The sequence below is a fragment of the Hyperolius riggenbachi genome, chromosome 1 (assembly GCF_040937935.1).
Source record: "Hyperolius riggenbachi isolate aHypRig1 chromosome 1, aHypRig1.pri, whole genome shotgun sequence".
Classification (NCBI taxonomy): domain Eukaryota; kingdom Metazoa; phylum Chordata; class Amphibia; order Anura; family Hyperoliidae; genus Hyperolius; species Hyperolius riggenbachi.
The window spans coordinates 469095494-469118492 of record NC_090646.1 but is presented as its reverse complement, the minus strand read 5'-3'; the positions used below and the strand labels follow the sequence as shown (position 1 = coordinate 469118492).

General features: G+C 43.4%; 1 protein-coding gene across 1 annotated transcript in view; it reads left to right on the top strand.

Annotated features, from left to right (window-relative positions):
• Window positions 1–1419: 1419 nt before the first annotated feature.
• The window catches only part of NIPSNAP1 (nipsnap homolog 1), a 46588-nt gene continuing 25008 nt past the window's right edge, over window positions 1420–22999 (top strand). Inside the window, exons 1-6 of the mRNA XM_068271493.1 lie at window positions 1420–1529; window positions 11710–11837; window positions 14498–14543; window positions 18089–18183; window positions 18252–18322; window positions 19636–19776. Of these exons, the coding sequence (XP_068127594.1) occupies window positions 1462–1529; window positions 11710–11837; window positions 14498–14543; window positions 18089–18183; window positions 18252–18322; window positions 19636–19776 (549 nt within the window). The 5' untranslated portion in view covers window positions 1420–1461. The remainder of the gene's footprint in view (window positions 1530–11709; window positions 11838–14497; window positions 14544–18088; window positions 18184–18251; window positions 18323–19635; window positions 19777–22999) is intronic.

Genomic DNA, 22999 nt, shown 5'->3' with positions numbered 1-22999 from the left:
GGACACTGGGGGGTCATAGCGGGAGAGCCCTCCCAAATCATGCCAGTCCCGACGAAAACGGGACGGTTGGGGACTATGTAAACGTATAGATTTGCAGCAGATTTGACCATCAGATAGATTCCTGTCAGATTGAACCTGACAGGAATCTTTCTGAGGCCTGGGACCCACTAGGAACGCTTTGTGACTTGAAAAGCTCTTGCTAATATAATGCTATGGATGTGATCCCACTTGAGTGCGAACACGGTAAATCCAGCGCTGGACACTTGGGCGCAGCAGCGCAGGAGACTTGGGCGCAGCCGGCGCCACCATAGGCCGTAATAGGAACTACGGCTATCGCAGGCACAGGGAGTAACTTCAGCGCCGTCAGAAGACGGATCTGAAGTTGCTTTTAAAACAATAATTCGGCTTCCAGCAATTGCTGGAAGCCAAATTATTTCATTCCCCCACTATCCATGTCGGCCTGGAGGGGGAATAGTAATTAACACGGCCCGGACTTGTGGCAGCAGGATCAGCCATATACTGGCTGTGTCCTGCGCCCAAGTCTCCGGCGCCGTTCTCTCTCGTACGCCTTGAGTGATGTGATTTTATAAAAATCCCCCATAGCATTGCATTAGCAAAAACTTTTTCAAATAGCTAGCGCTTAGAAAAGGCTGCTAGTGGGTTTGAGACCCAATGTGTGCCACACACTGCGAACAGATTTCCAATAGATTTCAGTATGAAATCTATTGAAAATCCATTGAAACGCATTGCTGCACTATTCAATCCAATGCAACGCTATGGGCCATCGATCTTCCACCAGCAGCCAATCAACCTAGACTTTCCATCTGGACCGATCAAAATCAGTCAGCAATCGATCGATCGGTCGATCATGCTGCCTGCTGCATTGATTTCTAGCCGATTCGATCGGAGCAGTCAAAAAGGCCGTATATCGATGGCAGAAATCGACCAGTGTATTGGAACCTTAATGCTAGGTAAACATGATGCAATTTTCTAACAGATTTACTGTCAAATCGATTATTTCCAACATGTCCGATCTGATTTCTGATCGACTAGAAATCCGATCAGACATGTTGGAAATAATTGAGCTGACCGTAAATCTGTCAGAAAATTGTGTGTACCAAGCATAACACCAATTTACCCCGACCCTTGTCTGAGCTAACCTCTCCTCCCTCTTCTCCATTCCTAATTGTAGGCATTTCTATTTCGCCGCCTGTTATTGATTTAAAAAAAGACACATAAGAACAAAGCTATATGCGCAGTAGGCAAGTATTTCTCACTGTTTAGTTCATGACTCCTAATTGTGTAAACCCGGACTATTTCCCTGCACCCATCAGTCACTGCAGCTGGCGTGGACGCGACTGTGTAAAGCTGTGCACGTGCGTAGCTTGGCGGTGTCGCGCACGTACTAAGATCCACCTGAGCTCCCATCTTTCATGTGACAGACTCAGTAAAGCTGGGAACATGCTGACGCGGGGGTCTGTCATCCCGGCTGCGCTGAGAGCAGGATGCGTGTCCCATCTTACGTGTCGGTAAGCCGTACATGTGACACTGCTCTCCTGTGTGTACTTCCCCTGCATTCTAATCCTGCAGAGGGAACTAATTGCCCATAGGCATGGTGTGATTGTTGTTTACTGTCTTGTTCTTCAATGCTATCAGGAGAGCTAACGGTGCCTAAATTTAGAGGCAGCTGGTGAAAATCACACCTTTTGTGTTGACTGCTCATTGGTGTAAAGATTGCATTCCCAACTCCATGCTCAGCCATCTCTCATTGCGTTTGTCCTTGGGAATTGGGGTGGGGGGCATTTTAATGGTGCCTCTGGCTATAGGGGTGGGGGGGAGTTACAATAGTATTGTCACAATTTTATCAGCAGCCTTACTCTCCCTATATGCATTTTTTTTATGGTTTCAGATTTTCTTTTAAGCTATCTGTAAAACCAGAATAACTTGATAATGTATGTGGATGCTGTTCTATTACTCATGTTTTCACTTGAAATAAATCTTGTGTATGGCGTTGTCTCTTTTTCCTGCTTTTTCTCTGTTTCTGCTCTGAATAGCCATGCATGGCTAAGTGTTTCTGTTCTTGTGAGAATCATCATTGGACACATTGGCTATCATTCATAAACCTGTTGTGGGTAAAGAGAATCTGTGCGGGAAAACACCGCTGTCGGTGTTTTAGACTTCTGGCTGTTCATTCATAAAAATATATCCAGTTGCGATAGCAGTGCGGAGATTCCCCGAACTAGGCTAGCGGTAGGCTTGCGGAGACACGGAAGCTGCGGAGATACATTTCTCCATGTTCCGCTCTACTGCAGCTGCCTGGGAGGTCTGTCTCTACATTCACTTAACATTGTTATCGCCACATCAGAGGGAGCCGTATTTCCTGTCCTCATACCGCTTGCGATAATCTTTATGAATTATCATTTTGTTACATTTTTTACGATAAAATCACCGCACAAGGCGGTGATTTATCGCTCTGCTCGGTAGTGTCAGCTTTTCATGTGGAAAGAGCCTTTATGAATGCAGCAGTTGCTAAGTGTTCAGTAAAGTCAGCTGTTTTAAGCATTTCCGCATGCGGAAATGCTTTATGAATGATAGCCATTGGGGTGTATCACAAGCAATGGTGTAGAAGTTGAACAGTTGCTCAGTGCAACCAATCAGAATCCTTGATCAGGACATCTGCTCCAATTTTGCAACAGTTTTCCTTACATTGGGGCAGATTTAGCAAAGCAAAATTAGTGCAAGAAGAATTGTGGCAAATCTGGTGTAAGGTGGGGCAGTCATCTCTGAGCATTAGGAATCTTTCATCTGGGCACTGGCTCTATTTTTGCACCAGTTTTGCTCCAGGATTCCATGCTCAGCCTTTGATATTTTTTTTTTTTTGTGTCCTGCTGTTTTTGATACATTTTCTCACAAGTTTTCTTGGGGCAAAGTACCTGTTGTAATAGTTGCTGCTAATAGGCAGCCTAAAGTAAAATTGGGTGATTTTGGAACCTGCCTGTGCTTAGTTATTACTTAGCTGATAATCTGCTGACCACTTAAATTCTGTTTTACAGGGCACTTGATTATTATGTAGCCAATCCCCAGCTATCAATTTTGTATGACTCTACAGTTAGAAGTTAAGGTTAGACTTTAGGACGGTTAGTTTTAGAGGAGCGGATAGGGTTGGTGTAGGTTAAGGAAGATGTTTGTGGTGGGAGGGGAAAGGTGAGGATAGCGTTAGGTGTCTGGAAGCAGGGCTGTGGAGTCGGTCCAAAAATCCACCGACTCCGACTCCTCAGTTTAGGATTCCACTGACTCCGACTCCACGACTCCGACTCCTCTAATTTGCATATTACAATTTTGTTGATTAAAAGTATGTAACATGAAATTCGTCTCTTAACTGCCAACGCTTAGGAATTTTAAAAGACAACTGAAGTGAGAAGGATATGTAGACTACTATATTTATTCCCTTTAGACTAAAACTAGTCCTTGGTAAGAGTACTTGTAAAAGGTACAAACCGGAACAAAGAACATCTATCAGGCCCTAGGCAATGTAAGTGTGGGTACGTGTAAGAATGATGTGCAGGTACTCTGCAGGGGAATGAGGAGATTGTAAACAGACAACACCTCTGTGTTCAATTTGCACAGCATTCTCAGTGGATTCCCTGCAGCTCTGTAGGGAGTGCATATGTAGAGTATAGTACTACTGTGTAACAAAGTAAACCTGAGACAGATGAAATTAAAGTTTTATACATACCTGGGGCTTCCTCCAGCCGCCTTCAGGATAATCAGTCCCTCATTGTCCTCCTCCACCACCTGGATCTTCTGCTAGGAGTCCAGGTACTTGAGCCAGTCAGGCGTAGTGCGCATGCACACATTCCGCCGCCAGGAGCATACTACACCTGTGCAGCACTATTGCGCAGGTGCAGAATGTTCCTGGCTGTGGGAGCGGCATGCGGCCGGACAGCGCAGACTGGCTGAATTACCAGGACTCATAGCAGAAGATCCGGGTGGTGGAGGACAGCGAGGGACTGATTAGCCTGAAGGGGGCTGGAGGAAGCCCCAGGTATGTATAAAACTTTACTTTTCATCCGTCTCAGTTACCCTTTAATTTGTAGTCACCAAACCAAATTTTAATAACATATCACATTATTTGATTTCATCAGCAAAGGGAGTGCATACATTTGCATAAATCAGCATCAATGCAGAATTATTTCCATCTCATTGACCATCTCTATTAGTGACACAGCTACACATCAGGCTTTATTCTTACAGCATAGATGTTATTTAGTATATATAAGAGATTCCTGTGTACACATCATATATACAGTCACAATCAGATATGTATATCTGACCTTAAAAATACGGGGACTGCTTTATTGAAGCAGCACAAGTAACTAATTTTGATTGGTTTATTTCATTTTTGTGGACTAAGCATAGCTATTACTGTATATATACTGTATATATACATTATTTTTAATGACTATTATCTGAGAAATAGAACATTTTATCATATTTTCTATTTTAATTACAGTTACAAATTCATTAGGAGTCGGTGCATTTTTTTCCGACTCCAGGCACCCAAAATTGCCCGACTCCGACTCCACAGCCCTGTCTGGAAGGCATAAACATTTGGTGCTTTTCAGTGCTTTGCTGATCACAAAGCGCTGTTACTAAAGTAACCCTATGGAATTATTCTCGCTGCAGCGTTTGCAATTTGCATAAATTGCAAACGCGTTGCATGCAGGGCTTTGGGGGCGATTGCGATTCGAATATCATTTTGTTGGACGGAAATGGAATCACAAAGCAAAATTGCGAAGGCAAGTGTGAACCGGTTCCTAGCCCCATACACACACTAGATGACACTCTGCCAAGAATCCAGCGTGTGTACAGTAGCCCCTGACCTCTCCACTTACCTCTGCATAGGAACGGGACACATTGTGAGTCTGTCAGCCAGGCAACATGCCTCATACATGTGCACAAGACTGTAGTGTAAGGTAAAATATTGGGAAGTGTTTGAAAAATGGGCACCCGTGGCTCGAAATAGCTGGCGCTGGCTTGGTGGAGGTGGGAGCGGTCTGTTAAGGCATCAAGGGGGGCAGATTTAGGGTTAGGCATTGGTGGGGGGGGGGGGGGAGAGTTAAGGTTGGGCATCGGTAGGTTCAGTGTGAGGATAGGGTAGTATATCGATATTTCCAGATATTTTACTATCATTATTGTCTCCAATTATATAACCAATATTCTACTTGCCGGAATTGGGCGCCCAAACTTTCTGGCGTCTTCTTCATGCAAGCAGCGAAAGAACCTATTTATAAAGTGGTGATATTGTTTGTTTTTCAAGTTAACCCATCTTTGGCACTGTTTTGTTTTTCCTTCATAAATAACTCCTGCATGGTTGTAGCAAAGTGAAAAACTTGAACCGACAGTAAAGCAGTGTAGGCTGCAGAGTTTTTATCATTGTAGAGTGTGCCACTAAATAGTTTGTGAAGACATTGCTACATTTTCATGTTTATTTATAATAAACTGAAAGTTTAGTTCATTCCTTTTCCTCCAAAGAGTGTTCACATTCTTCTCCATTAGGGCTGGTGCACACCTAAAAGCACTAGCGTAATCGCAAACACTAGGTTTTTTTTTATCGTTTTTCAATATCGTTATCGTTTTTCTAGATATGCCTAATGATTTTTGGAGTTTTTTATTTGGTGTAGCATTTTGTTTTGTTTTTTACAGTTTGACCTAAAAGCTAACCGTACCAAAAAAGCGCTTGGAAAATCGCTCTGTTCAGCGCATTTTAGATCGATTTTTTTTTTTTTTTTTTTTTTTTTTCACATTATCTATAGTTAATATTGAGGCAGAATCGACTAAAGTGCTACAGGACCCACATTTGCATTTCTCTAAAAAAAATCACACTGTTCTGTTGCAATCCAACTCGTAGAAAAACATTAGCCAAGCGCTTTTCAAAGCGCTAGCATTTTGAAAAGCGCTCAGAATCGCTCTAGGTGTGCATCAGCCTTAATAGAGCCATATGGGAAGTTTCTTTGCTCTAAAATCATTTCTAGGACCATAGAGCAGCAGATAAAGAGCGAGCACTGTTAAAACAGCGCAGGAGATTTGAGTGCAGCTGGCTCCACCATAGGCTGTAATAGGCATTACGGCTATAGCAGCGGTCATTGAGTAACTTGGGCGCCATCATAAAACAGAGCACAAATTACTTTTAAAATACTGTAATTTGGCCGCCAGCAATAGCTGGAAGTTATATTATATCATTTCCTACCATCGACGTCGACCTGGAGGGGGAATAGTAATTAACGCTGCCAGGACTTGTACAGGAGCAGGGTAAGCCTTATATCTGCTTTATCCTGCGCCCAAATCTCCCAGCGTCATATTCACAGGTATGCGATCCAGAGTGCTGACAATAGCCACTATTTCGCACACTCTGCCTTTCATTATAGGAAACTAGGCTGTTCCACACCTGTAAAACTATGATCTAAGGCCTGGTGCACACCAAAACCCGCTAGCAGATCCGCAAAATGCTAGCAGATTTTGGAACGCTTTCTCTTATTTTTCTGAAGTGTTTCAGCTAGCATTTTGCGGTTTTGGGTAGCGGTTTTTGTGTAGCAAAATTCAGATATTGTTACAGTAAAGCTGTTACTGAACAGCTTATGTAACAAAAACGACTGCAAAACGGCTCTGAACTGGCGTGTTTCAGAGTGGTTTGCGTATTTCCTATACTTTGGAGGCAGAAACGCCTCCGCAATCCAAAAAATGCCTCACCCCGGGAGTATGCGTTTAAGCAAAACGCCTCCCGCTCTGGTGTGACCCACCCTATTGAAATACATTACCCTAGCGTATCCGCAGCAAAAATGCCTGAAAACCTGCTCCGTGTGCCCCAGCCCTAAATACAGATGGTGCAGGGTTATGTATTTATCTTCATATTATCATCATTTCTTGTTTTCAAATTTTTTTTGTTATGTTGGCTAACCAGTCGTTTTTATTTGCTAGTTTGTCATACTTGTTTGTGCAGAGCTGTCAGTCGTCCCCTTGCAAGTTGTGCAGTGCCTGAGGCCTTGGGGTTGAGGAGGGTAAAGGTTGTGTTTGTTGCATGGACTTAGAACGTTTAAACTTTTACTGTTTCACCACGAGAATGTAAACAGGTATAACTAGGTGTATAGCTATCCCCACGCTGATGGTTGCTTCACCAAATTGTTCTTTGTTTAATCTATTTCATTTTTGCTTTTCCCAAACCAGAATCCAAAAGTAGAAATGTAATCAGGCGCTCTTAATGTTGACTAGTACGGTGATAAGTTTGTTTTGAACTGTAATGTCCCAAACCTGATCCAAAAAAACCCCCCATAAAACCCTCACCCTGATGCTAGTTTTTTTGCTGTTGCACCAGGCATTGCACTAGATACAGGAATGTCAAGCAGTGCAGGAACAATGCCAGAAACTCTGGTCCTCAGTGCTAGTGTACGAATACAGACATTTCTTTATTGAAATATCAGCTATTTCAGACTTTCAGCATGCTTTAGCAATCTGCATTAGTTGTTATTAAGTGATCTGGACACATCAAAACCCTTTTTCACTAGCGTTGCTATTACTTATGCTAGCATAACCATCAATTGCCCTGGAGGCTGTTAGAGCAAAGGGCTAGTGTGGATCATTATCCCTAGTAGAGATGGTCAGTGAGAAGATAACAATTCCATCTTGCATTCAATTTTTGGGTCAGTTCACACTACTAGTGTTTTTTAAATGACAATGATTTGAAAAGCTCTTGCTAATGTACAGTTGTGTTCAAAATGATTCAACCCTCACTGAAATTGAGTGTTTTGGCCAGTTTGACATTGATTTTGATCATTTCAGTGACCTTGTTTACAATTATAGGGACTCAGAGCTCTAACTAAAATCAAAATCTGAACTTACCTGGGGCTTTCTCCAGCCCATCGTAGGTCGGGAGGTCCCTCGACGTCCATCTGGCTCTTCTCCCAGGGCCTGGTCAGAAATGGCTCCCCGGCGACACTGGGCCATAGTGTCGGGCTCCTCTTCCTGAAAGCTGACCTCAGTCGTCACCACACTGGCCGCCTTGCGTCATCACAGCGCCCGGCGTGACAGTACGGCGCATGCGCGATTAAACCGCGCATGCGCAGTACTGTCACGCCGGCCGCCGTGGTGACGACTGACGTCACCTTTCAGGAAGAGGAGCCTGACACTCGGGCCCAGTGCCACTGGGTTTTCCAGGAGCCGCCTCAGGTTTGTGATGGACTGCATCACATTTTCATCCAATATCTCCTGGTACTGAAGAGAACTCATGGTACCTTGCACACGCTGAAGCTTCCCTGTACCTGCCAAAGCAAAACAGCCTCAAAGCATGATTGACCCCCCGCCATGCTTCACAGTAGGCAAGGTGTTCTTTTCTTCATAGGTCTTGTTTTTCCTCCTCCAAACATAGCGTTGATCCATGGGCCCAAACAGTTCTAATTTTGTTTCATCAGTCCACAGAACACTATCCCAAAACTTTTGTGCTTAGTCCACATGACTTTAGGCAAACTGCAGTCGACTCTTCTTATTCTTTGGAGACAGCAAGGGGGTGCGCCTGGGAGTTCTGGCATGGAGGCCTTCATTACGCAGTGTGCACCTTATTGTCTGAGCTGAAACTTCAGTACCTGCACCTGACAAATCTTTTTTCAGTTCCTTAGCAGTCACACGGGGACTTTTCTCCACTTTGCGCTTCAGGTAGCGCACAGCAGTCAAAGTCAGCATCTTCTTTCTGCCACTACCAGGTAGCATTTTAACAGTGCCCTTTGCCTTGAATTTGCGAATGATGCTTCCTATGGTGTCTCTTGGTATGTTTAACATCTTTGCAATCTTCTTATAGCCATTGCCCTACCTGTGAAGAGAAATCACCTCTTCTCTTGTCTTCCTGGACCATTCTCTTGACTTCACCATGTTTGTAAACACACCAGTAGTATTTTTCGGACCATAAGACGCACCTAGGTTTAGAGGACATGATGCGTCCATGGTGCTGGAACATCTTGTGGAGCTTCCTCACCCTCAAACTACAGTAATCCCTCCCTAGTTACAGTAATATCCCCACAGTTACAGTATTCTCCCCTACCCAGTTATAGTAACACCCCCCCCCCCCTGTTACAGTACTACCCCTAATTACCTTAATACTCCCCTCCTTATACTAATACCCTCTAGTTACAGTAATCCACTGGCACCCACCCCAGTTATAGTAATACCCCCATTACATTAATAGCCCCCCAGTTACATCCCCTGGCCCCCTCCCCAGTTTCGGTAATGCCCCATTACATTAATGCCCCCCCAGTTACATACCCTGGCCCCCACCCCAGTTACAGTAATGTCCAATTACATTAATAACCCCCAGTTACAGTAATCTACTTTTTCACTACAGTTACACGAGGTACAGTAAGAGGACTTACATAACCACCTCTGATAGTCACATGGTCACCTCTAGGCCATCTTGACAAAGGAACCAGGGAGCTGGAGGCCGAGGTGTATTTGTGCTTATGCAGACTGGCACCCTCCCGGAATTGCAGTGGTGAGGAAGTAAAGAACCGCAGGTTGCTCCAGGTCTCCAGCTGTCTCAATGCCAAGCAGTGCACTTTTGTGTACAGGAGGGGACAGCAGCACTGTAGCCCGGACCTCAGCAGCTCCTCCGTGCATGCCATCGGCCTTCTCTTCCAGAACAGGTCCTTTTATCAGGCACTGCCGCCGCTGCATCCGCACGATTAGGAGGTACTCCTGTCTTTGTAAGGAAAGGGTGCAGCGGCATGAGAGCCCGACTCGACGGCTCCACCAAGAGCATCAGCCACGTTGCATCGGGAGGAGGAACACCTCCCGCACCAGCTGCCGCCTCCTTACCAGGGGAAAGAGTCCTTAGGGTCCAGCTCCAGGTTTCTCCGGGTGTCTAGTGGGCTGTCTGTGCAGGAGGGGACAGCAGGACTATAGCCCAGACATAGGCAGCTCTTCCGTGTGTGCCATCTGCACTGGCCGCGGCCTCCTCTTCAAGCCCTCCTCCTACCAACGACGCCGCCGCTGCACCCGCACGATGAGGAGAGACTCCTGCCTCTGTATGGAGAGGGTGCAGCGGAATGATAGCCCGGGACACGGCAGCTTCACCAAGTGCATCAGCCACACGGGAGGAAGAATACCTCCCACCTCCTCGCCAGCTGAAAGAGTTCCCATGCACCGTGCCCAGCAACCCCGCAATCTGCAGATTCCTCTTTCCCTATGCATGGCTACCCAGTCCTGGCATCAGACAGCGGACAGGCAGGTAAAACCTAGGGAGGGCACAGGCCGAGCTCACCCTGCTCACTGGCTCACTCCACCACGCTCAGGTTCTTGCCTGAGCTGTCAAATTATGACGTGGATTAGTGGGGAGTGCGGGAGACTCGGTGGCACCGGGCCGAAATTTAACATTCTGACCATAAGACTCACTGACTTTTCCCCCCTACTTTTAGGGAAGAAAAAGTGCGTCTTATGGTCCGAAAAATACGGTAAATGTCTAGAAGGAGCTGAGTATCGCAGTAATTTTAAATCTGCTTAATTGGTGCTTATTATGCTTGATTGCTGATCGAAAACACTTGAATGAACCTCTGTTCTTAAAGGGAACCTAAACTGAGGATATGGATTTTTCCTTTTAAATAATTCCAGTTGCCGGACTCTCCTGCTGATCCTGTGTCTCTAATACTTTTAGCCACAGCCCCTCAACAAGCATATGCAGATCAGGTGCTCTGACTGAAGTCAGACTGGATTAGCTGCATGCTTGTTCAGGGGCTGTGGCTAAAAGTATTAAGCCCAATCTACACGATACGATTCTTTATACGATTCTATTTACGATCTGATTAAATCCGACATGTCCGATCAGGGTTCGATTCAATTCACCATTGTTTTGCAATGGCAAATCGAACTGAATCGAATCCTGATCGGACATGTTGGATTTAATCGGATTGTAAATAGAATCGTAATCGAATCGTATAAAGAATCGTATCGTGTAGATTGGGCTTTAGAGGCACAGGAACAGCAGGAGAGTTGGGCAACTGGTATTACTTGCAAGGAAAAATCCATATCCTTCTCAGTTTAGGTTCCCTCTAAGAGTGGTAGAAAGAACTTTAAGGGGTTGAATAATTTTGTCAATGAAGAAATCACAAAAAAAAACATTTTTTTAATACTGTATTACAAAAACAATTTGTCATTTTAGTTGCATTTTGGTTCTTTAAAATGTCCTTGTAAGATTGAATTCTGGACACAATTACAAATGTACACTAATTTACCTAAAACCCTTTACAGCATTGGGGGTTGAATAATTTTGAACACAACTGTAATGCTATGGGTTATTTGGGGTGAAATCACTCAAGTGAGGACTCAGACATAACATTATATTAGCAAGAGCATTTCAGATTACTAGCGCTTAGAAAAGTGCTTGAAGTGTGAACCAGACCTTTATGTAAATTGTATGCAGCTTGGAATTGGGCCAGACATAAAAGAACTTCATGCCAATTTTGATTGGCCCAATTCTCAGCTGCATGCAATTTGCATTTAATTTTCACGCAAGCTGATATTATGTTATTATCACAGTATTCTGTGAGGTTTATTTTACAGATTGAAACAGATTTAACTAGTAGCTTGGGGATCTACAGTATATTGGTTGGTTTTGATTTTTGTTTTGGTTTTTTCCAGTATTGAAGCATGACACTTGTATCTAAATTTCAGGTATTCAACTGATTCAGGAGAAAGCAGCTGGCTCCGGTCACTGTTTGTGCGGAAAGTGGACCCTCGCAAAGATGCCCACTCAACTTTGCTCTCCAAAAGGGAGACTAGTGGGCTGTACAAAATTCAGTGTAAGACCAAGTTTTCAATGCTTGACTATGTCATGGTTCACTAATTGTAGATGATGTACTACAGTTTAGGAAGCCATTGTTAAAAAGAACATATTCTTATGAAAACCTGAACTGACAATGTTCTGTTCAGTGTTAACATATTCACTAGTCACTAGTATAGCAACAGTGGGTCTTATTTCAGTAAAGTGAAGGGGTCTGGCAGTCATGAACTCACTTCCTTACCAAGGTGACTGTGGTCAGCCTCCGTTAGTGGGGTAAATGACATTGAATGATGTGATGGGGGGCAAATGTGTGCTTCCATTATTTGCAAGTGTATAATTGCATAAGGACCCAATAGGGCTCAGTAAGCATTTGTTTAAAAAAAAAAAGGCTGCTTAGCAGTTAATCCTATATTTATATTTTATTTTGAATAAGATTTTACAGTGTGCCTTTTTATGCTTTTTATTTTTTATATATTTGACTCATCCACCTTTAAGGCTGCTTTCACAGTGGGACGTTACAGGCGCACGTTAGAGCAGCCTGTAATGCACCCCAACGCACAGCAATGAAAAATCAATGGGCTGTTCACAGTGCCCACGTTGCGTTGCGTTACATTGTAACGCAGCACATCTACATAACGTACTGCATGCAGTACTTTAGACGGTTTGCACATGCTCAGTAGGGTTTTTTTTTTTTTCATTTTATGGGCGGAGAGGAGGCGGGGAGAGGCCGCTACGTAGCCAGGCACATGGCTACTTATTATTCACTGCACTTGCAGTGTTTACATCCTGGAGCGGCCGTGGATTGGCTGGCGGGACCACGTGATGCGGAGAGCTCCACTCACATGGTCTCCGCAGTGCCTCCGACAGAGAAGGCGCACCAAGAGTTGCTTGTAACGCGGCTCTTGGTAGCGTCATGCTCCAACACCACCAGGCGTTGCGTTAAGGGCACGTAATGTGCCCTATAACGTCCCCTAAACGCAACGTCCTGGTGTGTAAGTAGCTTAATAGTATTTGCACAAATCCATATAAGTTATTTGTAAGATCTATAGCTGCTCATAGACCTGAGATCAGGTGATAATCTAATGCCTCCAGATGAAGCCAGTCTTGTCAATCTGAAAGTGTGCCTGCACTTTCCTTATAAATGACCGAGCATTAATACCTAAAATATTTTGTAGGACCTATCTAGGACAGTCTGCAGCCAGCCGTGGTGTGTGAGAAATGCTGAGTTATGCATCCTTGCCGCCATGAAGATAGCCCGCTGTGGACTAACCACTCCAGATTTTTGGTTAATAGTAAGGCTAGGTTCACAGTGGTGCGTTGCATAATGCACACGTTATGAGTGAACTGCAATGGATACTGGACATAGATTTTAATACACAGCATGCATGCAGCGAGTTAGAATAACGTGATCAGTTACAACACAGTACTTTGAACAGCCCCTTAGAATTGTATGGGCAGTGAGTTGACATGCAGAATTATTCTGTAACGCAACTGAGCACTGTGAACTAACTATAAGTGCTTCTTTCATGCAAGTCAGTGTGCTCACAGCTACAGGGAATTTATTATACCAAATGTGTGTTCATAACCTATGTGCAGAAAACACACCCAGTTCAGTTTCAATTACGGTAGATTTGCCAGGGGACAGACATTGCTGGAAAACAAAGTTATGATTAGAAATGTCATCTTTCCAATAATTGTACTTTGTTTTTTAAAGAGGAACCATCACGAAAATCTTAAAATTTAAAACACATATAAATAAGAAGTATGTTTCTCCCAGAGTAAAATGAGCCATAAATTGCTTTTCACCTATATTGCTGTCACTTACAGTAGGTAGTAGAAATCTGACATTACCGACAGATTTTGGGCTAGTCCATCTCTCTATGGGCCCTTTTCCACTAGCAATCGCAATCACAAATCACAAACGCCAGCGATTGCGATTGCGATTTTTCATTAATTCTGTTATGCGATTGCGATTTGTGATTTTCATTTGCATTGCATTATCATTGTAAAAATCGCTCCAGCAAGCGATTGCGATTTGCGATTAGCGATTTCCAAATCGAATCACTGTAGTGGAAAATACTTCTCGTGATTTCTATGATAAAGTAACAACTCTAGCAATTTAAAAATCACTAGCGATTTGCGATTTTGCGATTCAGCAATCACAATCGCTCTAGTGGAAAAGGGCCCTATAGGGGTTCTCAGCATGGCCTTTATTCTTTATAAAGACATTCCCTGAAAATGATTAATACAAAGATGCTGGCCAACCTCCCTGTTCACCGTACACTAATTTATGGCTCATTTTACTCTAGGAGAAATGTACTTCTTATTTGTATGTGTTTTAAATTTTAAGATTTTCGCGACAGTACCTCTTTAATTATTCCTGGGAAAGTGGACCTAAATTTCAGTTTACCATGTATCCCCCATTTGATCTGCAGGCTGTTTACCAACTGTGTATTTTGCTGCAGCTGCCAAGGTTTTGTTTTCCTGCCAGTAGCTGTTACCTGCTGATGTAGCACAAGCAAGGGGTAGTATGGGAAATGTATGATTTTTCTCCCTTGATCCAGTCATGAAAAGAAACATAAAGCCAAAGGTTAACTTCTTGTATAGATAGCATAATTGTTTAGTGGATGTTTGCTATTTCTGTCACTTCATCCTTCTTACATCCTCTTTTGTTTTTAGTTCATAATGTGAAGCCAGAGTGTTTGGAAGCTTATAACCAGCTCACGTAAGCATCGTCTACTTTTCCTTGTACTGTCTAGTTTGTATGGGAAGTGGGTATCTGGGCTGCTTTTTTTTTTTTTTTTTTTTTTTTATTCATTTTGTTTGTCCATTGTTAATACTGAGGGGTTTGTCTAACCTGAGCTAATGGAGTAAAAACTGTAATAGATACTGTTTCTAAAGTAAAGCTACATATGCACGCCAGTGTGAACTCTGCCATAACGGTCGATGACTGGCATGGATGAGAATCGGGAGTCAGACCGTGTGTACAGCAGCCCTACCACATCTGCTATCCGACAGATCTGCCAAAACAGAAACCATGCTAGCCAGGAGGCCCAAGAGATTGTGGACCGATCCATGTCAGGCTACAGAGGTCCCCCAATGAGCCCCCCTCTCTGTATGTACAGGTCTTTAAAACTAAAGGTAGCCATACACTACTTGATGTGGTCACAAGATGGATCCCGCTCAGATCATAATCTGACTGAATCCTTCCACACATAGATTTTTAAAGACAACCCAAGGCAAATCTTGGGGAAGAAAACCCATACTTGCCAAAGAGAGAAGTCTCTGGATCCTGTAGAGCTATCCGTGTCCTCCGTGCCACTGCTGCTTGCTGGGACTCTCTGGAAAATCTGGGGAATTTAGGGAAATTTTTAACAATGGCCATCATTAAGGATATATACTGGAGAAAAACATGTCAACCACTGGAATATCTAGTTGCTTCTTATGAATTCATTAAAAACTCTAAAGTGCAAATCGCATTACTTATTTCTCAAAAGAGATCGCTTTTACATTGTGTTTTTTTACATTTCCAGAAGATATCTTCTGGCTATGGCCTCAATTCACTAAACTTATCTCCTGTCTTTAATAACTCTTCTAGAGTTGTTACCATGGTGATAAGGCATGTAGTATTCAGGAAACATTTTACCTCAGGCAAGCCTAAAGTTAACTCTTCTGTCTTTAAATTCTCTCTCTAATCCTTAAAATAACTCCAGAGTTAAAGACAAGCTGTTAATTAGCTGCATGTGAAAATAACTACAGAGGAGGTAAATTAACTACAGGAGAGGTAACTTAAGGAATGAAGAGGTAAGATAACTCTCTCACGTGTGGAGGTAAGTTTTCTCTTGCCTTATTATCTCTAGCATGATCTTAGTGAATTGAGGCCAATGTAATTTTCTTCAAATCATTCTCTGTTTCTCAGGATTGTGACCAGTGTGCTTTAAAGACGGTTCTGTGGAGTTGGAGTGGGAGCAATTTTTGGGTACTTGGAGTTGGATGATTTTTGTACCCAACTCCACAGAGCTAATAAGTATCAGACTAAGGAGTTGGAGTAATTTTGGGTACCCGGGGTTGGATTATATTTGTACCGACTCCACAGCGCTGCTTTAACATGTCCTTTGGTTACATATTGTAGAATGTGGTGCAAATATGTCCTACATATCTGGGTGAGCATTTTTTTTTTTTTTTTTTTTTTTTTTTTTTTGCTAAGTTTTAGTATATTATGGCTTCACATGAGACAAATTCCAACAAATTTCACACATAGAATGGAATTCATACACAACCAATGTAGTTTCATTATTCAGATCAGACTAGCGCTTTTTTTTTTTTTTTTAATTATTAATTTATATCATAAATACTTTATTTCCATGTTGGCACATAAAACAAAGCAGTATATGGCTTTAGAGTGTGGGAATACAGTTTTGAAATCAAACATTTTTAGCAAAACAAATATGCATAGATTTCCACAAAAGTGTACATAAGATCTAAAAGAAACCGGAAGAGACAAAGAGGGGGATCTAGTTCTGAGAGGCACACCATTTTAGCACATCAGCTCTTGCTAAATTTTAGGCAATGGCCTTATATAGCCTAGGATCTGGTTTAGCAAGGATGGAGAAATACTGATATTTAATGGAATGCATGTTAGATGTCCTTAAGTCATTTAAAGAATACCTGAACTGACATGTGACCTGATATTTAACCACTTAAGGACCAGGCTATGCTGCACTGATCTGTGCTGTGTGGGCTCTCCAGCCTACAGCACAGATCGTGTAATAGCCAAGGCGACCAGACTTCCCCTCCCCCTTTTTTCCCCACTAGGGGGATGTCCTGCTGGGGGGGGGGGTCTGATCACCGCCGGCTTGCTGCGTGTAGCGGGGGCTCCTCAGAGCCCCCCTCCGCAGCGATATCGGGCCTCCCTCTTTCCCTCCCTCCCCTCCTTCCCCTGGGCGGCACAAGACGGCGATGCATCCATCGCCGCCTCTGATAGGCTTCAGCCTATCAGATGCCGGTGATCCCTGGCCAATCAGAGGCCGGGGATCGCACATCTCCTTTACGGCGCTGCTGCGTAGCAGCGCCATATGATGTAAACAGGGATTTCTTCCCCGCGCGTTTACATTTAGCCTGCGAGCCGCGATTGGAGGCTCACAGGCTGTTCACGGAGACACCCTCCGTGAACTGACATGGAAAGTTTCCATGGGAAACCACTTGCGACCTGCCGACGCCTATCGGTTTTAGCCGGTCGTTAAGTGGTTAACTGTTTCAGGCAGAGGAAGGAAAAAAGGAACACGGCATAATTTGTGTGCTAGGCACTGTACATGAAATATGGCTTAACATTCCGAAATACCTGAAAAAGAATAGAAACAGGCAGGCATTGAGCAAAAGGTGCTAAAATATCCATCAGATGTACGTTTCGAACCATGCATGAGAGCAGTAACATAAGTTGATCTGGAGAATACTAATGTTTATCTAAGAAACAGTGTAATTCATTGCGTTCATTCAAACCTAGATTACCGTAGGCATCTGTGATCGATATCAATTTTGCCTCTTTTCTACATAAGTGTTTTTCCCTATTTCCACCCCTGTGTGGAATGTCCAGACATTTCAGTCCACAAAATTTTGACACATCAGCATTCCTTCCATGATAGTACCTGATGTGGGAGATGAGTCTCGTAGCCCCCTTGCCGGTTTCTATGGAGTGGTAGTGCTCCTGGAACCTTGTGCACATTTGCCTGATATTTAACACTTTCAGACAGAGAAAGAAGGGGGGGAAATAAAAAGGAACACAACATAGTTATTTGTGTGCTAGGCACTGTACATACACATGTCAATCTCATCATGTCACTTCGGGTATCCTTTAAGGAGGCAAGCATTGCAGTACAACCAGTGTATACTTATGGGAGTAGCATGAACACTGGTTCAGATGTTACAGTAATCATAACTAATTTACTATCGTTGTAAGTAATCCACAATACTTTTGTGTTTAAAAAGCTAACCCAAGTCACGGAATCTGGATGAGTACAGTGAAATCTACATAATTCTCATAGAATGCAAATCTCAACTATTCCCATGTACCCATTGCACATGACTTATACAGACAAAACCATCACGTTTGTTTATTAATACTTTACCACTACAAAATGCTAGTTAAAATGGCGATTACGTGTGTTTTCTATTTTACAATATCAAATGAAACCATATTTAAGAGCTAAGTTGCAATTATGACTGTTGAGTAGCCTGGTTGTTTGTAAAGTATGTCACTTTTCCTCCATGCAGAGAGCAGGTGCTACCCAAGTTACACCAGGATCCAGATTACCCATGCGATCTGGTGGGTAACTGGAACACGTGGTATGGGGAGCAAGACCAAGCAGGTGAGTGCCGTTCACAGTGTGGGAGGGCATTGGCAATGTGGCTGGTTAAATGCTGATTTTCATTTCAGTTCATCTGTGGCGATTCTCTGGCGGATATCCTGCTCTCACGGACTGTATGAATAAGTTACGAAATAACAAGGTAATGGTGGCCTGACAGTCCCTCAGAATCCTCGTGTATGAGCTCTGTAGCAGCCCTCTCCTTACCTTGCTACTCGTAGTGTCTTTTCTTCATATCCTTTTTACATTGTTGTTTAAGACTTTAGGTCTTAGAGCAGAGCTCCTGGCAAGCGAACAAAGCTCATTGCAAATCGTAACCATTTCATCTTTTTAGTCTTGAAAGAATAATACTGGATCTTTATTTTTAGTGTTAACTCTGGATCCTCAGAATCATTAAAGCTTTTCTAAAACTACAAAAATAATGTTCTGCTAATGGTGGCCCTTTAACACATAGTGTAGTATTGTGAGGGTACATAAAAAAACAAAACCCTGCACATCCTGAAAATGTTTGCAGTTCAGCCATCTTATTATAGAGGCTTGACAGCAGTAAGGGTGTGTGTGTGTGAGGAAGGTGGAGTGGTCCTTGCAGCACTGGTAGTGGTTCTGTCCGAAGCATGGTACATGTAGTCCCCGGTTAACAAATGAGATAGGGACTGTAGGTTTGCTCTTAATGTGACTCCATTCTTAAGTTATAACACTATGCCCTTTCTGTCCCCTCTACCCCCTACATTCCCCTCTGTGCTTTTAGTGTCACCCTCTGTGCCACCTCTGTTCCTTCAGTGTCCCCCCACTGTGTCACCTCTGTCATCCTGTTCCCTCAGTGCTCCCCTCTACCACCTCTGTCTCTACTGTGTGCCTCCTTCTGTCCTAGTGATGATCGTAATGTGCTAATTTTGCTTATGCAAAATTTAACGTAATATTTAGCAATTACGATTATATGTAAATTATGATTTTGAAATTGAATTGATTTTTTGTAATGCATGCAAACTTTCAGAGGGTCCTGGCACTGGATCACAGGTTTACTTTAAAATGTGTATGCAGAATAAGGAACTCGCTATGTATTGCAGCAAAATGTAATTTTTCTGAGTTTCAAAAACCATTTTTTTTCTCAATTTTTTTTTCCCCCTACAAACTACAAGGTCATTTTGGAAAAAAAATGTGTTAATGAGTCGGACATTCAAAAGTCGGGGACTACCTGTACAATTCTGTCACCCAGTTTGGTACTTGCCAGTATGTTCACACATTCAAGGAAGCAGGTCTATGACCAGAGCCACAGCCAAGAGCTGGCCTATTCACACCAAGATGGCTAAAGATGCTATGGTTTTACATTTGTTTTGGTGCCTGGAGTTCAGCTTGAATTTGTGCTCATTCTTTCTCTGGATTTCTTCTGTTTTCCATGCTATAATAGGTCTATTCCTGGTAAGACACCTTTTGAGTTATGCCTTTATTCTGCAGGAGTACCTGGCTTTCCGTGAGGAGCGTAGCCGGATGCTGCTTTCCCGCAGAAACCAACTCCTGCTTGAGTTCAGCTTTTGGAATGAACCAGTACCCCGCAAAGGACCTAACATCTATGAGCTGCGCACGTACAGGTTGAAGGTACATGTGTGCAAGACAGATCTGCTTCCTTAGGCAGCTCCAGTCACAGAAATGGAGCAATGCACAATTGCAGTGTAGTTAGGCTAATAAACCCATATACCATATATACTCGACTATAAGTCGAGAAATTTAGGACTGACTCAAAGTATAAAAGTTGGAAGGTGGTCGACTTGTACTTGAGTAGTCCTAAATTTTTCGACTTACAGCCTGTGGGGGTGTGGAGGGGGTTACACACCATCCATCGCCGGGCACAGCATCCTTTCTTTACACTCACGCCAGTCTACCTGCTCTAGAGTCACTCTGGCTCCCGATGTCACATGACTTTAGAAGCGGAAGTTACAGCACTAGTGGAGGAGAAGAGGACGCTGCACCTGGCGGCAACGGCTGCAGCGGTGGGGGAGAGCAGGCATAGAGGTGAACAACCTCGCCTTCCAGGATCCCCGCAGCTTCTATCTTCTTCCTCTCCCAGGCGTCCCTCGCGTTGGTACCAGCACCCCCTGTGATGACGTAAACCGCATGTCATCATGGGGCACTGGTATCCATGCAAGGGATGCCTGGGAGAGGAAGAAAATTAGAAGTTGCAGGGATCCCGAAAGGTGAGTTGTTCACCTCTATGCCTGCTTCCCCCCCCCCCCCCCCCCCCCGCGCAGCAGCCTATACTGGGGGCATCTATACTAGCTACTTATAGTGGGGGCAACTATACAGACTACCTGCCTGTACTGGGGCCAACTATGCTGGCTACCTGCCTATACTGGGGGCAGCTATGCTGGCTACCTACCTATACTGGGTGGCAACTATGCTGGCTACCTACCTATACTGGGTGGCAACTATGCTGGCTACCTACCTATACTGGGTGGCAACTATGCTGGCTACCTACCGATACTGGGTGGCAACTATGCTGGCTACCTACCGATACTGGGTGGCAACTATGCTGGCTACCTACCGATACTGGGTGGCAACTATGCTGGCTACCTACCGATACTGGGTGGCAACTATGCTGGCTACCTACCGATACTGGGTGGCAACTATGCTGGCTACCTACCGATACTGGGTGGCAACTATGCTGGCTACCTACCGATACTGGGTGGCAACTATACCTGGCTAGCTTATACATAGATTAATACTTTAATAGTTTAAAAAATCCACCTTATGAGGGTCAAATATTGGGGTCAACTTATACACGGGGGCCCAACTTATATATTCGGTAGTTACCTGCAATATTTTTGATAGGTCCCATTATTTTTGTCCATATACTGCAGTACTCAATTTCAGAATTATGCTATCTGATAACTACTGCTGCTACATGCAACAGGGCAGAGTAATGTCCCTTCAGTTTTACCTGGGATCGCCTTTGTTTTTTCACGATCCCGTTATGAAGAGGTGATTTATTTATTTTTTTTATTTTATTTTTTTCTTCTTCCCTGGATCCCACCTGAAGACATTAACATAGCTGTACTGACACAGCAGCACTTGAGACTAAAGGTGCATACACACATCAGACCACAGTCTTAGGAAAATGAAAGATCAGACCAATTTTACCCCCTTCCATGTAGTATGAGAGCCATACCTACACAGTCTATTCTATGGAGCTGAACTCCCCATCAGATAGAAATCTTTGCAAGATGCTGCACACAAAGATGCTCTACACATGCAACAGATCAGTATTTGCAAAAGATCCGTTCCTGCAAAAGATCCGTTCCTACAAAATGCATTCATAGTCTGATATCTGCAGATCCTCATACACACCTTGTTTAACAGACATTCATCTGCAGATCAGATTCACCAGGATGGATCTTCAGATCTGCAGATGATCGTCTGATCTGCAGATGAATGTCTGTTAAACAAGGTGTGTATGAGGAGCTGCAGATATCATAGACTATGAATGCATTTTGCAGGAACGGATCTTTTGCAGATACTGATTTGTTGCATGTGTACAACATCTTTGTGTGCAGCATCTTGCAAAGATTTCTGTCTGATGGGGAGTTCAGCTCCATAGAATAGACTGTGTAGGTATGGCTCTCATACTACATGGAAGGGGGTAAAAATTGGTCTGTGATCTTTAATTTTCCAAAGACTATGATCTGATGTGTGTATGCACCCTAAGAAAGCTGGGAAGAAATCAACAGAGAGTTGGTATTAAGGGGGAGGTTAGAGTTGTGGTGGCTGCTATTGATCCATCCATTTTTGTTCAATCTTACCAATTCTATGTAGTAGAGGAGTAAACTGAGTGAATATATTGAATTGATAAGTTGAGCAGTTCCCTTTATATTAAATAAGATTGGATGAAAAAGATTGAATCATTAGTTGCCACCATTAGGTCAGCATTAGAGTTTAAAAACTGCAGGAACTGCTAATGAAAACCGTGTAGCCAAAAACAGTTGTGCCCCTTAACTATGAATTTATATGATCTGAATTAAATTCTACTACACTGAAAATATGCCAGAATTGCTCTCAGAACATATGCTTACGCAACAAATGGAAACCCTGATAGTAATAAAAAAAAGAGCTGTCAAAATGGAGGCTCATAGTTTGGTTGCATGCTGACTGCGGTAGAGTAGGGACCAATTCTAAGTAGGGAAATAATAGGTGAATTGGACAAGTACAAAATATACTGCAGACTGTTATGGAAATAGAGCTCCTCCATGTTGACAGCAAACCAGTTGCTTGAGCATGTGTTCTGAGTATATAGAGGGGTAGTAGTAGTAGTAGTAGCAGCAGCAGCAGTTCTTACGCAGCGCTGTACTCTCTGTGTATGTATTGTAGTCAAAGACCAATTTAAGGGGGGAGCCAATTAACTTCTCTGTATGTTTTTGGGATGTGGGAGGAAACCGAAATGCCCAGAGGAAACACGGGAAGAACATACAAACTCCTTGCAGATAGTGCCCTGGCTGGGATTCAAACCAGGGACCCAGGCTGCAAGGCAAGAGGACTAACCACTACGCCACCGTGCTGCCCATTGTATGTTAATTGATCAGCATAGTAGAAGCAGTAAAGTGTTGTACCGTGTTAGCCATGAGTAAAAGCAAGAAGGGGAAAAATCAGGTTCTGAGGGATGTTATCAATTACCATAAGAAGTTTTGAATCAGGATGATACCATTTATTGGCTAACTTAGAGATGGATAAACAGTGAGCTTTCGACTTATAAAAAGCCTTCGTCGGACTGGTTCCTGACCAAAACTGAAAAACACAGCTTATATACACTGACATACAGAGGAGAAACATT